Here is a 21,257-nt window from a genome sequence, read left to right as displayed (position 1 = left end):
TGCATCCTGGTGTGATGCAGCTTTTTAAGACACCAGAGTAAATTCCATACAGAGGTGTCACATTTTACTTTATTGATTATCCCCATTAGATATTTTAAGAGTCTCTTATTTGGTTTTCTCCACTACCAACTTTGGGAAGAGGAAGACTCCTAAAATCCTTTTAGTGGTCAGCAGACATGATTATGCGGACCGCATTCAGGCACACAAAATCATGGGAAACTCAAGCTCTCATCTGGTGACAGACCGGTCAAGGCAAAAGAGGGTGTTTTGTCTTTCCAAAAGGCTCCTTTTCATTTTGTGGCTTCTAAAACGTGCAGTTATCTATGGCCAGATTTAAAGATGCCAGGAAGTGAGTCTCATATCCATCATTTACACAGCATTTATTGGGGCCCAAGTGCAAAGAATATTACAAAACAAAGACGGTGTCTTCTTTCATCGCCAGGAGTTTATGCAGTCAGTGTACCAAGAAGTGTCCACATGCTTATACATAAGGACCCCACTGCAGACAGATGATATCATGGAAAGGTAACAAGAGACAGCAGCAAATAAGAGATTTTTCAAAATTACAGTCTCAAGACATCAGATCCATTGCAAGACAAAGGCATACTCTCCCAAGTCCATTCTCTCCACTGCCTGGCAATTGCATATTATCCAGAGCACATAATCTAGATTGCATTCCAATTATCTCCAAGTGCTGTGGGGCAAAAATCACTCACATAGCAATTTAACAAATTTAGGGATATCACTAAATGTTTTAAGGAAGGGAAGGATTCTGAAGTTGGCAGGGAGACTGAAGGAACAGGAAGAAGAGTGAGACAAGGCATTCTAGAAATCACCCTCCAGCCCACTTCTCAGCTCTGCAGTCGCCCCAACCTTGCAGAGCCTCTGCCTCCATAATGATGGCTGCATTGCGATGCTAGAAGCATCACCACTGGTGTGTGCATGGCTGAAGTTCATCCAAAAACGCTGGCCCACTGGGCTCATTGGAAGTCTCTGCCAACTTAGGTAGATGGCATGCCTGCTCTCACACATAAAGCAGCAAAGATATTTTTCCAAGAAATTATCAAGATGGGCCAATTCTTGTGCACGTGCAAACACACACATATGTAATACAGCTCTGTTATATCACCTTAGGTTCACCATGGGAAAGCTACAAAACAGTAACAGAATGTTTTAAACCATATTAATATTCTCTTCTACATGTTTTAGAGGGAGCCATCCCTTCTAGAGCCACCCATTGCCTTGAGGAGAATTAGGATAAAGTTGATATGGAAAGACAAGAAAGACAAATAAAACCTTTGACTCCTCAAATAGGATTGTGAGGCCACCACGAGATAGCAATCTAAATTGAGCATCACCAATAGAAGAGTTCCTCAGTTCTATAGGCTTTGTGATCCGGAGCCACGCCTGGTGGATGGGGACCCTCAGAATGGCACTGGAAGCCATGGTGCAGAGCCCGAGACTTGGGACACACATTGCCTGGGAAGTTGTTGCCTGACAGGAAGGCAAGGAGAGGAGTCTTCCTCCATGGAGTGAGACGGAGCAAAGAGGAAGGGAGGGAAGAGGTGGAGTCTGAAGATATCGCTAGCTGTTATATAATAAAGAATCCATCTGGTCTTCATCCTGGGTTCCTGGCATGGAGTTTCTATAAGGCTTGGCATTTCCTGAGGTGACTTGTGATGGGTGCCCAGACAGCTTCAGATGGGGCTTGAGAAAAACCAACCACTGTACTAGAGGGTTGGGACTGTGAGCCAGCCTGACCTCCAAGGAGAACAAAGAGGCTGGAGACTGATTTCAGTCCGTGACCAACGACTTATTTAATCATGCACACACTACGAAGCCCCAGTAAAGACTCTGGACATGGAAGCTCGGTGGTGCTGGGAGAGCGATGCACCCCCATTCCATAAGGAGAGGGCAGGGGGGCTCTGGGTTCCCGCCCAGACCTTGTCCTCTGCCTCTCTCCACTTGGCTACTCTTGATGTTTTTATTCTTTGTAATGAAACAAAGAATAAAAAAGTGTGAAGGTGCCAACAGTACCTTCCCAAGTTCTGTGAGTCATTCTAGCAAAATTATCGAACACAAAGGGTTCATGGGAATCCCTGAATTTATAGCCAGCAAGTCAGAAGTGTAGGGGACCTAGGGACCCCAAAGTGTGGCTGGCGTCTTAAGTAAGGGCAGTCTCATTAAGGACTGTGCCTTTAACCTGCAGGGTACGTGTCAACTCCAGGTAGCTAGTGCTAGAATTGAATTGCAGTTAGGGTTGAAAGAGAATGCTGTCCCTTCGGTGTCCAAACCTGGGGCGTTTGAGGGGAGTGAAGCGGGGAACAAGCGAGAGAGGAGCTAACAATGCTCAGAGGTGAACTTACTGGGAAGCTGATGACGTTTGGGCTATAGGTCTCTCACTCAAAAGTTCCTTCCCACGCTCTGGGAGGGCTCCTCCATCGTGTTCATGTGGTCACATATTTTTATAATATTTTTAAATTTAAGGCATTATGAATGGCTTGTTTTAAAAAGCTCCAGGACGCACCCAACCATCAGATTCTAGAAGCTTCAAGTCTGACAACCCCCTGGTAGTGACTTAGCAACTGTTGAGGGAGAACATCTTTCATGTTCTAGCACAGTGTGGGGAAAGCAGCCAAGAGTTTGCAGGCTCCCAAATGGAACACAAAAGACCGGAGAGCACTGTGAGACCAAAGAGGCCAGGGGTCTCATGAGGCAGCTGAATGCAGAAAAACTGCCAGCTAGAGCCTGTGGCTAGGACTCCAGACTGCAACGGTACTTGTCATCAGAAATTTCCAAGAGAATGAGATGGGATCGGTTGTACATCAAGACCTCGCAGGACAGGAGCAGGCCAGCAGCCCTGTGCTGAGACCAGCGGAGACCCCCATGGAAGCAGGAGAACCCGGACGCCCCTCACAATGCCATGCTGAAAGACCAGCTTCCACATTCATTCATTCATTTATTTATTTATTTTGATACAGTGTCTCACTCTGTTGCCTGGACTAGAGTACCATGGCATCAGCCTAGCTCATAGCAACCTCAAACTCCTGGGCTCAAGCAATTCTCCTGCCTCAGCCTCCCCAGTAGCTGGGACTACAGTCATGTGCTACCATGCCCGGCTAATTTTTTATATATTTTTAGTTGGCCAGCTAATTTCTTTCTATTTTTAGTAGAGATGGGGGTCTCACTCTTGCTCAGGCTGGTCTCGAACTCCTGAGCTCAAACGATCCGACCACCTTGGCCTCCCAGAGTGCTAGTATTACAGGCATGAGCCACTGCACCCAGCCCAGCTTCCACCTTTAGAAAGATGCCAGTTTGGGAAGGAAGATGGGGTGGGAGCCCCCAAAAGAAGAAAGCAGCAGCCCAGAGGGTACGTGAATGTTGAACTGACTATCTCCAAAAGATGAAGTTAACTAGAGATCAGTTAACACCCAAGACATTTAAGTTTCCTCAATGGACACAAGGATTTCAAGGCAACTTAAAAGAACTTTTTTTTTTTTTCTTTTTAACTGAGCTGTGATTGAAATTGTGATCCTCCCTCATTAAAAAACAACATTATGAATACAGAAAATAAAATGTTGAATTCCTCCAACTAAACAGATTCTCTAAAGGACATTGTGGGAATTTTTAGCATACTATGATTACAAAATAAAACCTGTTTGTGATGAAACTCTAACACCATTTGCAAAGAAAGTGGCCATATCACTTAAAATGTAACCTCAGTGTGCTGAGGCAAAGACTGCTAGGTATTCATCAAAACCTTGTTTTCCTGGGCTCACAACCAGACCACATTTCCCAGTCTCCCTTACAGCTGGACTGGCCACATAACCAAATTCCAGACAATGCAATGCGAGCAGAAGTGATGTGTCACCATTTAGGCAGCCCCTGTTAGAATTCCACAGCCACTACTCCATGCTGTTTGCCCCACTTCCAGCTCATGAGGATGGAGATGACCAAGTTGGCAGAGGCTCTGTCAGCCTGGATCCCTGAATGACCCCATGGAGAACAGCTGCTCTCACCAACCAGAAACACCTACTGTTGACTTTTCTGTGAGTGAGAAAGTAACTTTTATTTATTTTTTTGGATATGTCTATGGAAAGGGCATGGGAGGTCCATCTGTTGCAGCAGTGGACATTCTCCTCATCTATACTCTTATACACCAATCCAGTGCTGTTTCAGTTTGGCAATCAATGGACGCTTACTACCATGTTTTCCCGAAAATAAGACAGGGTCTTTTATTTATTTTTCCTCAAGAAGACACCCTAGGGCTTACTTTCAGGGGATGTGTTTTTTTTTTTTTTTTAAAGTACAGTATAACAATCTACATTTATTCAAATATAGTTAAGTCATCTTCTTCTGGAACATCATCATAACTCTCCAAACCCCGAATTCCATCCTGAATTTCTTGCAACTCTATTTCCTTTAGAACCACTGGCCCCAATCTCCCATGTGGAGCAATGGAGCTCTCATGGGGCAGATGAGAAGGGCTGCTCATCTTCTTTACCGCTCCACGAGGAAATGCATGGGCTGTGCAGATACGTCGCATAGCCACTCCCATCACTAGGTCTTACTTTGGGGGCTTATATTGCGCAAATGCTTAGAAATCCTGCTAGGGCTTATTTTATGGGCAGGTCTTATTTTCAGGGAAACACGGTACTTGCACACTGAAATCCTACATTCTAAGAAAACAGAGATCCAGCTTACCGCCTAGTCAGGAAAGCAGGCAGGGTGGCAACTACCAAGAATACTGGGAAATGGTGACAGAAGGAAATGCAAAGAACTTTGAGAACACAGCGCAAGTAGCATTTGCCCGTGAAGGCACCACAGAGGAGGTGGCAATTGAGCTTGGCCTTGAAGGATGAGGAAATTTCAAGAAGAGGGTAGGAAAGTTCATTCCAGAATGAATGTAAGTACACAAACATTTCATCCATGACACTGTGATGCTAAAGACAGAAGAAAGAAAAAAAAAAATATATATATATATATTGTTCTGTTCATCGAATTAAGGACAGTAAGGGGCAGCTATAGAGAAAGAGGATTCCATTCAAAGGGAGGAAGAACTAAAAATCAGAGCTGTGAACTAGAGGGACCATGCAGACAAAAATGTAGTGTGTTTCCTTTTAGAGTTGGCCAGCCTCTTGGCACAGGGACTGCAGAGAATGTGATTTAAGTAAGGGACAGGCAGTAGTTGCTCCATTCAGCTGCCTTCCAGCTCTGGGATTCTATGTATCTCCGATGCCTCTGCCAAACAGGCTTTGTACAACATTGCCAAGAAAAAGAAGAATTATTTTAGCCCTGTTACAGCATTTCTTACACAACAGACCTTGCCAAACTCCCTTTCAAGGCTATGTTGGCTGGGTTCACGCAACATGTTAAATCATAAGCCAGTAGAGAACATCTCTTCACATCCAGGCCCGTGAGAATCCCTTAATATCCGTTTATTATCAAAAAGCTTAATAGGCTGATATTAAATAGGATTGCTGGTGGCGAACAAAAAAACATATGACAGTAAGCATCTATTTTGAATGGTTAGGCCATGGCGCATTCTGTCTTCAGTACTCGTCTTAGTTAACAGCAAGTTGCCAGTTCATACCAAATATAGACATATGGTTTCCAAAAGATTAGATTACAAAGTGATATATTAGCAATGAAGCTGTATGGAGAATAGTTTTATCCTTCTTGGATGACTTGGTATGTTGCAAAGTACTTTAGGGTTAAAATTATAAAAATCCACAATGTAGTTTTGTAAGACAAACTAGTTTTCCATTTTTAGATGTTTATGTTATAGGTAAAAGTCGTCTACTAGCTGCACTAAAAAGAGAAATGCTATCCTAACATTACTGGTAAGTTAGTAGCTTTCCACTTTCTTCTTATAAGGTCCTACTTTCATTTTCACAAACATTTATTGGGTCTCTGCTTTGTGCTAGGGGTACTGTGTTAACTCTCAGTGATATAAACCGAATGAAAAAGAGGAAAAAATATTAGGTATCAAACCTAAAAACATCCTAAGATTAATAATGTTATTTTTCTTAACAGCAATTCCCAATGACTATAAAAAAAAGATAAGTTCAGCTACATTCTTGCCTGATAAAGAGTTATTTTGCTTGTAATGTGAAACCTTGGCCTAGATTATTGTTGTCTCATCTGCCGTAATAATATTCCTATTTGATTTATTGTTTAAATAAAAGAGATGGAATAGAAGTTTCCTAAGCTCAGAAATGACTATTAAATGAAAAAAAAAACATTATAGAATGAATCTTAATTATACAAGTACAACATCAATTGTGAAATAAAGAAAATTCATAAAATTATATTCTGAGGCCACTCAAATGGAATATTTGACTGGAAATGACAGTAAAACAATCACACACAAGTTACATTTTATACGCCACTGCTCAACCATAAATATGAGTGATGCTTTGTTCGTCTCTCTCTTTTCAGAGTCACACAGACTTCAATCTTTTCGAAATTCAAGTCACATCCCTCTCATCACACAACATCCTGAGTAAATCACATCTCAAGTGGTGCCAAGACCTGTCTGCCTTTGATATTCAATCTCAAAATACTTCCCACTGCCTTTCTACCCATCTACCTAGGTATGGCCTGGGTCCTACAATCCATGTTTCACAAAGCTTGGGAACTGTATTCCCTTTTGATAAAACGAACAATTCCCATACAACAGCTTCTATTTTGTTTGGTTTTTAGCCAACTGCGCTTACTATTTCCAGCGTGCGTTTATTGGCTTTGTCTGGAACGCACGTCCTAGGTTGCTCTGCCTATCTAGGTACTAAGTCCGCTCCCAATAATGGAAAGTAGAGCTGAACCCTCAAATGAAAGGTTCACACGGGCCTCCACAATCACACACGTGACTCCTGTGAACATTCTGATATTTCTGATCTCTCCGAGGAACATTCTGAGATTTCAGTCCCCAGTCAAAATGAGAAATCACCATTTTCCACAGGGAAAAAGAACACAAACAAACTCTGGAATAACATTTCCAAACATCAGTGACCCGAGGCCCAGGCTCCAGCCTGTCTTTGCGATGGACAGATCAGATAGATCAAGCCGAAATCAAGCACGCAAATGCACCGGCACCCACCGATTCTGTTCTTTCTAGCCAGCTGTGTGTCCTGCATAGTCACATAACCTCTCTGGGCCTTAATTTCCTTGTCAAACCAAGAGAGTACAAAGGCACCTTCCAGCTCCAAATGGGTCTACGAAATAACAATGCAGTTAGAAAACTCTGCTGTCCCTGGGCTATCTCTGCAGGCCTTGCGAAAGTAAAGCCCCGATTAAGATGGTAAAATGAGGGGGGGGAACAATTAGGAAGATTTCTAAGGTGCCCTTCCCCATTTTGACTGTCAGTTGGAGAGAGCGAGGCATGACCAGGCAATTGGTCATAAAACATTAGTGGGTCTCACAGCTCTCATAATCCTGTGCTTCCAATGGCCAAGCTGCTCTAGCAAAAAAAAAAAAAATTCTGCATGGTATTTTTTTCTAAGCACTGCCTTGCAATGCAGATTGCCTTCCCTGCGACAGCACTGTGACTTTCCCCGGCTGTGTTCAACAGCCCCTTCCCTCTGATGGGCCACACGACCCACTCAGACAATTCCAGCTCTGGGCTTCTCCAAGCCAACAAAAACACACTCCGAGCAACAAGGGCGCGTTAGCAGAGCCGCACTCACCCTCAGCCACTGCTTCTCTGTGAGGGCGTCGCTGTAGTCCACGTCACGGCGCTGGCGAGACCCCCTCCCAAATATCTTCTCCTCCTCTTCCTCGCACGTCAGCCTTTCCACCTCCGCGTCATCCTTAATAATCCAGGACGGCAGCTCGTCTTCCTCCATCAGGCGGGGCTTGCGCTTCGGGTTCCGGGCGTCCTCCCTCCGCCGGTCCATGTCCATGCGCTGGGGACAGTGACAACAACAGTGTCACCAAAGGGAAAGGGGCCGCTGTGTGGTATAGTTTTTACGCTACCTACAACTTCCCCGAGTTGTCTCCTACGGCCACAGGGTCCCTTTTCGGCCTCTCCCATCCTGGTTGAGTTGCCCCAGCTCGTCTCTTAAACTACAGCGTCTCGGGAGAGAGTCCATAAAGCCTTCCCTTCCTCTGCATCCACCTTTTGAAACTTATTTGTACATTAAAAAAAAAAAAATTACTCTTTAAGAATTCCTTTCCTTAGTTTGTGTGTGCGCAAAGCTTCCCCCTTAAGTAACAGTGGGAAAATTGGAAATGCATTTTAAAAATATGAGCTCTGGCTATAAAATTTGTTGCTTCCCTGGAAGAAATACATTCTTTGAGCATATGCAAGAAAATGCTCATTAAGAAAATGAACTTGTATTCAGTAGGGCTGATGCTTTTTAATGAAACAATCAGGAAAGAGAAAAAACAAACAAACAAAAAACCAACAAAGCCACAGTGACCCAAGTGACAGAATAGCCACCTGTGGTTGGACACGTGGAAACAAGATAAATGGCTTGATTAGTAAGCCAGCCACAGGTATACTGAATTTTCAATCCACCATGGGCGCTGTGAGAGGAATGATCCTCAATTTCCTACCTTTTAGAAGTTGAGCTCTTATGAAAATATTACACCTCAGAGACACAGAGCTCAGAGGTAATCTCACCTCAACTGATCAGGTTATAAGTGCAATGGCTCCCTTCCGTAGCCTTCAAAATGCCTATTTCCCCACGTCCTGCTCTCTCTTTAAAAATTCAGTTCACTTGCACATAAACAAAGCACCACATATTTGGCTTTAATCAATGACTAAACACTCTGATAGATTAAAAAAAGAGTAAATAAAACTGCCACTGAATTTCTATACACATTAATTATATAATATCACTAGCTAGATGTATTATTTCCATAATCAAATAGACCATTAATCATTACATTATTTACCTTCTCCCTCTTCCTTCGGTTCTACCGTACTGAAACAGAGTTTGATATAATTTCTTTTCTTAAGAGCTAAGACTGATACAATGTAAATGAAATATTTACTACTCAGACCCAAATATGACCTCTAGAACTGATTTAAAAATGAGAGGTCAAGAGTCCCTTACACTATGCTTCTTCAACACTTTTGGAAATCATTATGTTCCCAGAATCGGGTAGGCTTGGGGCATGGCGAAGTCCCATTGGTAGATAAATGTGGCCATCCTGTTCTGTCATATGCTATAGTTAGCTCACGGCACTCTGCTTCCATCCTGCCTTCTAATGCTTTGGTATCAGAAATGGGATCCACCAAACTCTCATAATTAGCACACAGAGGATGCCTTATTTGTAAGAGGATCTAAAGAGAGACTTCATGAGGTAAGCTCCTAATAGTTACCATGTTTCCCCGAAAATAAGACAGGGTCTTATATTTATTTTTCCTCAAGAAGACACCCTAGGGCTTATTTTCAGGGGATATGTTTTTTTTTGTTTTTTTTTTAAGTACGGTACAACAATCTACATTTATTCAAATATAGTTAAGTCGTCTTCTTCTGGATCACCATCAAAACTCTCTAAACCCCGAATTCCATCCTGAATTTCTTGCAACTCTATTTCCTTTAGAACCATTGGCCCCAATCTCTCATGTGGAGCAATGGAGCTCTCATGGGGCAGATGAGAAGGGCTGCTCGTCTTCTTTACTGCTCTGCGACAAAATGCATGGGTTGTGCAGATACGCTGCATAGCCACACCCATCACTAGGTCTTATTTTCGGGGTAGAGCTTATATTGCACACATGCTTAGAAATCCTGCTAGGGCTTATTTTATGGGTAGGGCTTATTTTAGGGGAAACACGGTATTAGATAACTAATAAGAAAAAACTTTTTTTTTTGTTAATGTCCTACATTGAGATGACAAAATATTGCCACTTCAGTTTTTGGTTATGCTACTACTATTTCCTATCCGAAGCCTGTAAAATGGCTATGCATTTGTCCATAATTGTGAAAATAAATATAAAAGCATATTATACATTTATAAGCATATTATACATTTCTGCATATTATACATTTCTGAAATAAAAGGATATTATATACTTGCTTTTTCTTTTAGGAAAGGTAGATGCAATTAAATAAGTTAAGCTTAAAGTCTTAATGAGTTCATCTCTCCCTAGAGATTTCTATCTGCAGAATACCAATATAGAATCTTAAATCACCATTTCAAGAAAAAGTCTAACTCACTATTTAGACACTATTATACATAAATTTAGACACTATTATACATACATTTGTCTTGAGACCTGATTATAAACTTTATACTTACAAGTAAAATTATTTTTAAAATAATTTTTTTTTAATTTTAGAATAATTTTTTAAATTCTTGCCTTTCTAGGGAACAGCATCTAAAAGCTTAATGTTTGAATGTTAGCAAAATGTTTCAGAGATATATCTTCAGCTGTCAAAGATCTTTTCAGGTAAAATTCATAAGTAATCAGTATGAAAGATAACTTTTTCTGAAGTCACATTTTTAGAAGGAGAAAGGCAGACAAATGTGTAAAATAAAGGTTTTATTTGAAAGAACCTCTCTACTTAACGTGTGTTGTTTATCACAGTGTCTATATATAAAATCGTAAGTTTATATTCATTCCACAGAGAGAACTAATTCTCTTATATTATTAATAATAAAGAGTTTAAGTATTTGAAATCCAAAGATTTATCCTAGCTCACATTCCATTCCTGTTTCTCACTAAACTTTTTAATAGGAACAGCTGGCAAGGATTCACATTTTATTTCCTGCCCCCTGGTGGAGGTGCTAATGGACAGTGTATTGGCCGAAGGCAGACAGTGGATTAAAAGATTTTTTTTTAGAAAACAAACCACACTGAAAATCTGTAGAATCCCCAAAATAGATAGATGTCAACCTTTAAGAAACAAGCAGAAAATTCACAAAATCAAAGTGCGTATGAAAAAAGTGTTTCCTTGATTAGGGAATAAAATATAATATAATGTATATAATATAATAAAATATCACCTGTTAGGAGCCTGTTCTTTAGGTAGTACAATATTCCCAAGTTAAAAGAAGGCTGTACTTTGGCCACGCATTCAAATTTTTTTCTGAGGCTTTCAATTTCTGCAAATACCCAGCCCAGAAGTAAGGGAGGATAAGTACTCTTCTCCCCTTCTTTGGGATACTCCATCTCTGGCCTAATCTAATTTGGATCATGGCAGGCGGCTTATCCTCTCCAGGGTCTTGAGAGTAGCTGAGGCTACAGCAGTGCTGGGTTATTGCCAATCAGCGATCAGCAGCCAGGGAAGCAGAGGGCCTCTTGCCTGTGTATTCCCCAGTAATCTACATTTTATTAAGTTCCTCAAGGAGCGAGAGGATGTCTATTTCCGACGTGTATACCTAACCTCCCTAAATAGAGAGTTCTGTAATCTACAAAAGTGGTGACCAACAGTGTGAGTTAAGAAATGCAGATTTTTACGAATGCCCCGCGTTGACCATGCTGCTACATCTTTCTTACTGCCATTTCTCTCCAAAATGACTTTGTCTGGGTGGGGTGGTTCCTCTGGGGGAGTGAGCTAGAAGGCGTGGAACATAACCCAGGTTAGGAGTTTGGGAGTTATTCCTATGGCGACCTGAATTTTCCTGAGAAGGAATTAAATGTCTTTTATGGAGGATCATTATACACAATCAGTACTCCCTAGACAAAAAAAAAAAAAAAAATCACACATGAAAAACCAAAAATAACATAAGCCTCCACACAGCTGGAGCTCCACTGGCAAAGACTGTCTAGGCTGAAAAGGCAGAGATTGCAAACTCTGTGGGTCATATTTGGCCCACAGTAGTGTTTTGTTTGGCCTGCAGTGTTATGTAATAATTTTTTAAAGATGAATTTAGTTGCAAACATTTTGAAATCTAGAGACTACATATAAAAACCTAGATTTCCAGCTTCTCTTGAAAATTCACAACTCCTGGCTACATGGGTCTCGCATTTCTACCTTGCAGCTCTGTCTGCCCCCTTAGACAAAGCATCTCCAGTACACCTAACCCTGTCCACTTGTCTCACTCAGTTACTTATCTGAGATCTGAAGGCATTCAAATTTGGGACTTCTGATTTTAGGGTTCTGCAGCATTTGACCACCGACGTTACGGTTTGTGTTTACTCACTCCCTCCACCATCAGGCTAAATGTCTTTGATAAAGACCAAAGTGACTGAGGGTACTGGAAGGAACCTCTTAACTTTACACATCCTGATCCATCCTGACATCTTCACAGAGCCTGCAATTTTGCAAATATCACTGTTCATTCAATAAATATTTACTGAGCAACTACTAAGTGCCGGGGACTGTTCTGGTCATTGGAGATACAGAGGTAAACAAGGTAGCCGTAGCAAATGCCTCAAGAACGCAGCGAATATCACTTCTGGGAGCCTCCTTCACTAGCCAAGGGGCTTGCAGCAGGTATCGCACATAAATCAAATTCAGGTCTCAGTAAAATTACAGAGGAAGCGTGTTACAGAACGTCAAGGCTGAAACCGAGGACATCAAATCCTCAAATGCCAAGGCTCTTTTACAGCTAGTTTGTACCAGTGAAATCCAACCCGTTTTGATCTTTAAATGAAGGTGATACCCTTTATACACACCTTGAAGGATCCTATTTGCTCAGGCAGGCTCTCTTCAACAATGAAAAGAAGCACACCTGTGTTATTTTAGCTGTTGTCACCCACCCGTCCCCACAGGGAGCACACTTGCTTTGATCCGGTAAGGAGATGGCTAGGGCATAGTTAGGAACTCAAATGCCTACAGGGACCAGGCAGGTTTCCTCAATGACGCTGGCCTGGGACTGGAAACAATCTGGGAGGAGAGGGGGTCTGCGGTAAGCCGTGGACCACATGGCTGGTCCACTGGGTGCAGCTGCTACTCGGCTCCGGCCAACTGTTTCCACACACTGATGTGGGCCTGGTATGGCCCGATCTCGTTTTTCAAGAGAAGCCAGAAATCAGGATTCTTTTTATGTTGGCAACAAATGGGATATTTAAAAAAAAAAAAAAAAAAAAAAAAAAAACCTCTACATGGGCCAAACAAAATATGTCTGCAGGCTAAATCCAGCCAGATTGCAGCCTCCACACTGAAGGAAAGGCCTGGGCTTCACAGAGCAAGTTCTGCCTGGGCACACAGGCTCCAGACATCTTGGTTAACAGAAAGAGGGGCAGAGGAAGAAGGGATTTGTTTTTACGATTTTTTGCATTACCATAAAAAGATCAAATTCTTCTTCTCGTCGAGCAATCATTTGGTTCAGAGTCTCATCGTCCGGTACTTCATCTTCTTCCTGGGGTTAAAAACAGAGTGATTTGATAGGCTTTAGGGGAGAGAGGCCAGACAGCTGGGGCACAGTATAGATGAGTTAGGCGACTCTATCCTCCAGACCAGAGGGGTCCCATTTCTCAAGCCAGGAAAAAAAAAAAAAAAAAAAAAAAAGAGGGAAGGGTTGCTAGGTTTAGTACTTGCTGTAATTATTTTGCAAGCTTTTCAAATGCTCTTCCCAGAGCAAAATCTGTTCAGGGAGGAAACATGGTTCATTAAAAGAAATACTGAGGCAGGGCATGGTGGCTCACTCCTATAATCCTAGCACTCTGGGAGCCCGAGGCAGGCAGATCACTCAAGTCAGGAGTTCAAAACCAGCCTGAGCAAGAGCGAGACCCCATCTCTACTAAAAATAGAAATTAATTGGCCAACTAAAAATATATAGGAAAAATTAGCCGGGCATGGTGGTGTATGCCTGTAGTCCAAGCTACTCTGGAGGCTGAGGCAGAGGGATTGCTTGAGCCCAGGAGTTTGAGGTTGCTGTGAGCTAGACTGATGCCATGGCACTCTAGTCCAGGCAATAGAGTGAGACTGTCTCTCAAAAAAAAAAAAAAAAAAAAAAATTACTGATTCTCCTGAGTGTGTATCTTGATTCTATTACTTTTAAAATAAGTTACTTAATATCCCTCTGCCTCAAGGACTTCATCTGTCAAAAGGGTGTGACATCTACTTCACAGGAGAGTATAAGATTTAAATAAGGAAAACCACATGAAAAAATGAAATTAATTCTTTTAATTTCATTTACCTTAACCCAAATAAGGTAAAAAGCCTTAAACAAGACATTAGTATGTGAAACCTTGTGACTAGGCACAGAGTATGACAATAAAAATCATATATATGTCCCAAATATATAGCCTTTGAGATATGTTTATCAATGTATTTCTGTGGGCATTATTACTGCTAATGGTTAAAGCTGTAGCTGGGACAAAAGGTATCAATAACAAAAATTTAAATAGAGAAAGCAAAAAAAATAAATAAATAGAGAAAGCAATTACGTAAGGGCTAAAATTTTAATTTTATGTTAAATGAAGGCACATTATCTCTCTGCTAATTTCTCAGAAATAAACAGTTCGAGTTGTTCAGAAATGTTATATACTATGACTTTTACACTTTTAAAAAATGATTCTAAAAGTGGGGCATCTACTATAGGACTTATCTTTCAAAATTATTTTTATCATATGCTGAGTGGGCTTGTTCAAAATCAAATGGGGAATTTCAGTGTATCAGCCAAGGGAAGAAAGAGGCAAACATAGAACTTCAAACATGCAATTTCGCAAATCGTATGTTCAAAATGAGGCAACTTGTTTCAGAAAAGGACTATGAGTTGTACTAGCAGCTTAAATGAGATGACTGTGTCGGTTCCCAAGATAATGTCTTCCATGCTGCAGGAACTTAATAAGTGTTAGAAATGAATGTAATCCAATAAAGTAGAAAAGCTATGATTCAAGATAATAATTACTTCTGAAAAACCTGCTATTCTAGTTTACTTCCAGATTGATTAAAGTTAATTTGTCTAAATATTACATCTCATCTGACAAAGACACAGACTAGTTGGGAGTGCAGCTTAGACTTCACGGTACAAAGTATGCGATGAATGCATCCTTTGGTGAACAGATGTCCTGCTCTGCCTATCCTCTCTCTAGAGCCACATGTCACCCTCTCATCACCTACACAATGGAGGTCTTCGACATCTCCATGCCAAAGATGAAGAGATTATCCCAAGAAGTTTGCCCATGGTGACCAGACTGGACCTTCTTGGAGAACCAAATGCCTGGGAAGTGCATGCTAAATCTTCCTGGGTTCTTTGGGTCCTAGCACTTGATGGCATGTCAACCACAGTGATGGCGGCTTATGCTGGAGCCCTTGACGGCAATCTCTCAGTGTCCCCCAAAACAGGCCACCCAGAAAATAACGTTTGTGGGACACGCTGGTGGCCCAAGGAGGGCTGTGGAGCCTCAGCGAGGCTGCTCATAGCTAGCAGCGTGTGGTAGGTGACTCCATGCCAGGCCCAACCTGGAGGCCCCCTGGCTTTGAAGAGATGTCCCTGCAGCTTAGGAGGACAGGCCACCTTGCACCCCTTCAAAACCAGGCCAGGTACTAATGTCACATGGCCTACATAAAACAAGCAAAAATGCTGAGGAGACTACGGGATATCAGCTCTGTCTACATCTGCTTTGTGACAGTAAATGTCATTCACCCTATTGGGTTTTTTTGTTTTTTTAAATGTCCAAATGTATAAACAACAACAAAAAAATCACCTGACAATTTAAGTCTACATCTGCATCAGATATTCAATTTCAAGAATCAGAAATGGTGAATTGAGATAAAAATTTTTCAAATGTGTGTACATGTGTGAGTGTGCAGATGCAGTTTTCACCAATTTCATGAAACTCAATGGATAACTAATCAAATAATGTGAGACTGTAAAATTAGGAAGCATAATACGAAAGTGCTCTTCAGTTTGCAAAAGGGTTCATTTCAGGATTCCTTTAAATATCAAGCTCTACTTCACATTTAGATTCATTTCAGCAAAAAAAAAAAAAAAATACAGACGATCCTCGACTTAACGATGGGTGGACTTAGGATTTTTCGACTTTCTGATGGTGTGACAGGGATATGCATTCAGGACACTTCTCGACTTAAGATGGGGCTATGTCCTGATATTTCTGATTTAACAATGGGTTTATCGGGATGGAACCCCATCGTAAGTTGAGGAGCATCTGTATGTAAGACCTTAAAAAGAATCTGGTTCATAATTTATAGAAGACTTCAAAAACACATATCCTATTTAAGGCAAAAATAAAAATCTATCTAATATACACAATAAAAATAGTATTCCATATGAATATGTAAGGTAAACTTACTCTTCAATTTATAAGTATGGGTATACAAAAAAATATACGTTCATCCCCAGCCAGTTTTATGATAGGAACTGGTTACTGGTATTTTGTAGTTTGCTAGATTATCTAAATGTGTTTTAAAAATCTATTTCAAATCCCTTTCGGATTGAATATTTAATATAACATTACTAAAATTGGTGATCTAAAAAAAAAAAAAAAAAACAAACGACAACCCAAAGTTCCCTCTAAAATAAATATAGTCAATGCATTCCTTCTACAATCTGGGTTAATAAAGACCGTGGAACCAGTATTTTTCTCAGCCTCTGGGCTGCTCTTAAAGAACAATTTGTAAATAGAGGTTAAGATCAAGCTTTCCAAGTGCACGTACAGCTGAAGGAGCTAAAGACAGCTGTGAGGGCTTGTCCTATGGAGGTGTTGAAGAGCTGTGATCCCTGATCAAAAGGCAACAGAGACAGAGGGGCTCTGGACCAGGCAAGGAAGAAAAGGCAAGGAGGGCCCCTTGCAGCTCTGTCTCCTCTCATCCGGCTGAACTGGTCCCTGCAAGCGTCTTCCCTGCAGTTCCGCGTCTGCCCCACAGAAGGCAGCATCGACAGCACAACAACGCAGCTGCTAGTACCTTCCCGGGACAAAAGAGCACCCGCAGGCCAAGCCTTGAGGTCTCCCTTAGCAATAGCTTTTTAAGACACTCCTTTGGATAAATTTCAGAGGCTTTCTGGGCTTGGGATCTAAAACAGCTGCTAATTTATTCATTTTAATTAACGCCAGCCCAGGAAGCTCCTTAAAGAACAAAGGTTTTTTTTTGTTTTTTTTTACTCCTTCAGAGACCAAAAGGTCACTGTTGGATTTCATAAACTTGGGGCTTTCCGTTAATACCTCATTCTCCTCTTCGTGCTCCAGTATGGCCTGCAGGAATGCCCTCCGCTCGTGGCTTGAAGACTTCTGGTCAAACATGCCCGCCTGGATCACTTTCTGGTCCACGTTCAGCTTGTATTTTGCGGCCGCGAGGATCTTTTCCTCTACGCTGTTCACCGTGCACAGCCTCAGCACCCGGACCTCGTTCTGCTGCCCGATGCGGTGCGCTCGGTCTTGGGCCTGCAGGTCCTGTTTGGGGGAACAACACGCCTTGAGGACTGAGGTGCCTGGCTTGGCCTCCCAAACCAGTCCCTACCCAAGAGAGAAATACGGGAGGGTTTATGCAGTCCGCCTTCACCAAGGTAAGACTCTGCTTACATTTTAAAAACACCCAAGCCTACTCTTCTTTGGAAAAATTCAAGGACATTTTTAGTTGAGGAAACCCGAGTTTCAATTAACCAAGCCAACCTATATACATCTCAGGTTTTGAAGTCGAGATCTCAAAATGCTTTCTCTTCTTAGGTTTGCTATCAGAATTAGTCCCTAACTAAAGCAAAAAACACAACACTGAGATCAGAATTATGACTTGGATGTTACCTGCAACTAACCTTAGGTTGCAAGAAACACCCTTCCTTTTGGTCTGATGTGTTAAAGATGATTTTTAAAACATCACTGAATTGTACATACATAATATATATAGTGATTGAATAGCTAGCCAATTTCCTGGGTACTAACTCTATCAAAGACTCAGTTTTTAGTCTGGAAAATGAATAAGATCGACAGTGGGGTAGTAAACTGGTAATCTTTTCAGCATAGAAATTTGTCACTAAAAAGTGTTAAAATTGGGTATGTCTCTGACCCAGAAATTTTGCTACTGAAAATTTATCCTAAAGAAATAATCATGGATATGCACAGAGATTTAGAAATAAAGATGTACTTTCTCAGTGTCACTTATTAATATTTATAATGGTTTTTTTCAATAAAAGAAATCAACATTCAACAAAATACTCATTTGGATAACTTTCAGATGCTTTTTTAGATTGGTTAAAGAAATACATATGTATTAACATAGTAATCATAACAATTATAATGTAGATTTAATGACATGAAGCCATAGTAAGTGAAAACAACATGTTAAAAATGAGCAGCAAACTATCTCTGTAATGGGCCCAATAGTCAATAGTCTAGGTTGTCCGGCCTGGGAGCAAAAATTGAGCAACTGTTCTTGCCAAGGCTAATAATTTTCCCCTTATTTTAAATGTATACCTAAAAAATGTGAAAACCATTCTTCACTGACAGGTTGTTAAAAATGAGATTGTCTGAAAGACAAGAAGGACAAAATGCCAACATCCCAACAATGTTTATATCTCCAGGTAATAAGATTACAGGTGTTAATTTTCTTCCTTTTGCTTTTTTCTACTTTAAATGTTTTATAATTAAAAAAAGGCTTTAATGAAATCTTTAAATAAAAACCTTCATAAACCTATGACACAGAGTTACTTGATTTTACAGCTATCCAATAAAAACTTCTTGGTAAGCCACTTTTATTCACCGTGGTCCAGGCCATGGTATCTGAGCCAGTGCTAATTAGTGGTTTCCATGTGCCCCCCAATACACAGTATAGATTTTGAGGGCAAAGGTCTGTTGCCTGGATGCCACATCCCTAGCACCATAGTTTGCGCAGAGCTGGTGCTCAGCAGCTGTAAGACCCGTCCTCTCGCCCCGACAAGTTTCCTGGTCATCCGTGTAGCAAAAGGAGGCGGCAGGCAAAAGGCTGCCCAGAAGATTCGGTTTTTGCTGCAGGGACCTTTAAAATTAAATAACTAATTAGGCAAAAGTTTGTCCTCAGAAGATATTTGAATAAGTGAATGTAAAATGTCACGGTGCTGAGCCATGAGCACAGCTGGGGCCCATCCAAATTAGATCATTTTCTAAAGAGGAGAATGCAAGATGGATAATTAAAATCCAAAGGGGGGAGGGAACCCTAAACTTCCTTTTTAAGCCCTTAGTTTGATCATGTCTCTCAATCCCTCTTCACCGGGACTGCTAAGCCACAGTCAAGGTGACTATCTCTGGGTCATTAACCTTTCCATCGTCCCCTGGAACAGGGGCAGCAAACTGTCTCTGCAATGGGCTCAACAGTCAATATTCTAGGCTGTCTGGCCCAGGAACGGAAACTGGTTCTTGCCAAAGGCTAATAATTTCCTCCTCTATTTTACGTTTATACCTAAAAGTGTGAAAACCATTCTTCACTGACAGGTCACACAAAAACAGGTGGCAGGCCAGACTTGGCCTGTGAGTCACAGTTTGCTGACCCCTGTCCTAGAAGATACTGATAATGCCACCAAAAATGCTAAAATGCAAGTGGCAGCACAGTATGATAGGTGAGGAAGCAGAGCACATGGACGATATACAAACAGGATAATAAGTTTTCGAAATCCTTGGGAACCTGCTGCAGTTAGTTTTGTTAGGTGGTGGTGACGGTGGTGTGGGCTTACGTGTTTAAGACCATCCATCTATTTGGAAAGCAGCAAAAGGCATAAGTATTTCTAGGCTGGAGAAGTTTATGGAAGGCGAGCCTGTGAGTCTCTAAGCCAAAATGAGGCGGAAAAGATTCATGTGACCAAAAAATAGGTGTAATTACCGAATGGTTTATTTATTATTTCTGAAGTCTTAATTAGTGGTCTGAAACTTCATCAGCCTAACTCAGGTGTGATAATAACCTGAAGCCAAGTCACTGGCCTGAGAAGAGGGCCCGCAAGGGGACGGGCTGCAATAGCAGCTGTGGCTCCCTGGGTTAAAAAAAAAAACAAGTACTGACCCATGTTTCTAACCAACAGTTTGGAAATGAGAGTCTTGGTAACCCTGAGGAATTTGACTGCTAACTCCATAATCACGAGTTCTATCTTTGCTTTTAGGTACAGTTAGCCAAGTCAAGGCCTCTATCTTCAATCTGCAAACCTATGTCAAATACCGCCCTCCCATTTCATCCATCTGCCTTCATTCTGATTCAACATGATAAAGAATAACCACAGAAGTTTTTCTTCAGTGCATGCTGAAATTAACACAGTAAAAAGAGCTCCACAGCTTTCGTTTTGTGGCTATGCAACAGATGTGCAGAGCTGCAGGGTGGAAAGAGCTCATAGCCAGGATTCAGACCCAATCCCAGACAGACACGGGTTTGAATGGTCCTGGCTGTGCACTCATACGCAGGCTAATACTGACTGGTTTCCTTATGTGCAAAGTATCTTGAGGATTACCTACACTAACGTATGCAAAAGTGCCTCAGAATACCTGGTAGAGTTGTTTAATAAAAGTTAGTTCCTGTACCTTTTAAATGAAAACTCAGCACTCATCTTTATCACTCTAAGATCACTGATTTCTAAAAATGAAAAAAAGATGGCCCAAAATAATGGTCATGTTTAAGTGACAGACGAAAAATCTGGTCAGCCCAGTGTATCGGATCCGGCTGAAGTGAATCCACCTGTGGCAGAGAGAAATACTTGCAGAGATACACAGTCCAGTTTGAGGAAGTCATTTGAAATCTGGGGTCCTGGGTTTTGTTGCCAAAGTTCTAGTTCACACATAGTTAAGAGGGAACTGCTCTGTGTTCTTGCAAATTTACTTTGATTCTGGAGTTCCCCTTTTAATTAGTTACTGGTTACAAAAGTTGTACCCCCAACGTTTTTAACAGAGCTAGAGAGAGAGAGCTAGGGAGGGAAAGAGAAAGAGACAGGGTTGGGGAGGGGAAGATGTCCCAGCATCCTTTTCCATGGTAGATGAGCATTTCCTGGAACAGTGATTTCCGCTGGCTCTTAGACTTTACATGTGCCGGTGAAGGTAAACATCTGAGACTCAGTAGAAATGTTTACCTCAGAAAATAAAATATGGCAAACTCTCCAGTCACCCACAGGACAGTCTTCAATAAAGACGTAGGCACCAACAAGTAATCTAAATGTCCAACTGCACTGAAACCCCTGGGAGAAGAAGAATCACATATTCCTCCCCACTAGATACTCAGCCTAGCTCAGTGCCTGCTCTGTAACAAACACTCAATACGTGTGGGAAAAAATCCTGAATTCAAAATGGTAAAAAGAAAAACTGCAGATCTCCCACGTGAATATGAATTCTACCTGAGCCTTTGGATGCAACATTCTTATATATTTATAAAAAAGTATAAGTATTTTCTGGGTTGGGCGCAATGGCTCACGCCTATAATCCCAGTACTGTGGAAGGCCAAGGCTGGAGGATC

The 21,257-nt window shown here is 41.4% G+C and overlaps 1 protein-coding gene across 5 annotated transcripts in view; it reads right to left on the bottom strand.

Annotated features, from left to right (window-relative positions):
* Window positions 1-21,257, bottom strand: part of SMARCA2 (SWI/SNF related BAF chromatin remodeling complex subunit ATPase 2) — a 169,882-nt gene that overhangs the window by 53,646 nt on the left and 94,979 nt on the right. For all 5 annotated transcript variants that reach the window (XM_012737315.3, XM_020289283.2, XM_020289279.2 and 2 more), the window contains exons 25-27: window positions 17,027-17,254; window positions 13,180-13,257; window positions 7,686-7,904 (exon numbers count right to left, since the gene is read on the bottom strand). In XM_012737315.3, coding sequence (XP_012592769.2) covers window positions 7,686-7,904; window positions 13,180-13,257; window positions 17,027-17,254 — 525 coding nt within the window. The remainder of the gene's footprint in view (window positions 1-7,685; window positions 7,905-13,179; window positions 13,258-17,026; window positions 17,255-21,257) is intronic.

This window comes from Microcebus murinus, chromosome 12 (assembly GCF_040939455.1).
Source record: "Microcebus murinus isolate Inina chromosome 12, M.murinus_Inina_mat1.0, whole genome shotgun sequence".
Lineage (NCBI taxonomy): Eukaryota > Metazoa > Chordata > Mammalia > Primates > Cheirogaleidae > Microcebus > Microcebus murinus.
Note: the sequence above shows the minus strand (reverse complement) of the source record. Positions and strands in the feature narration are given on the sequence as shown.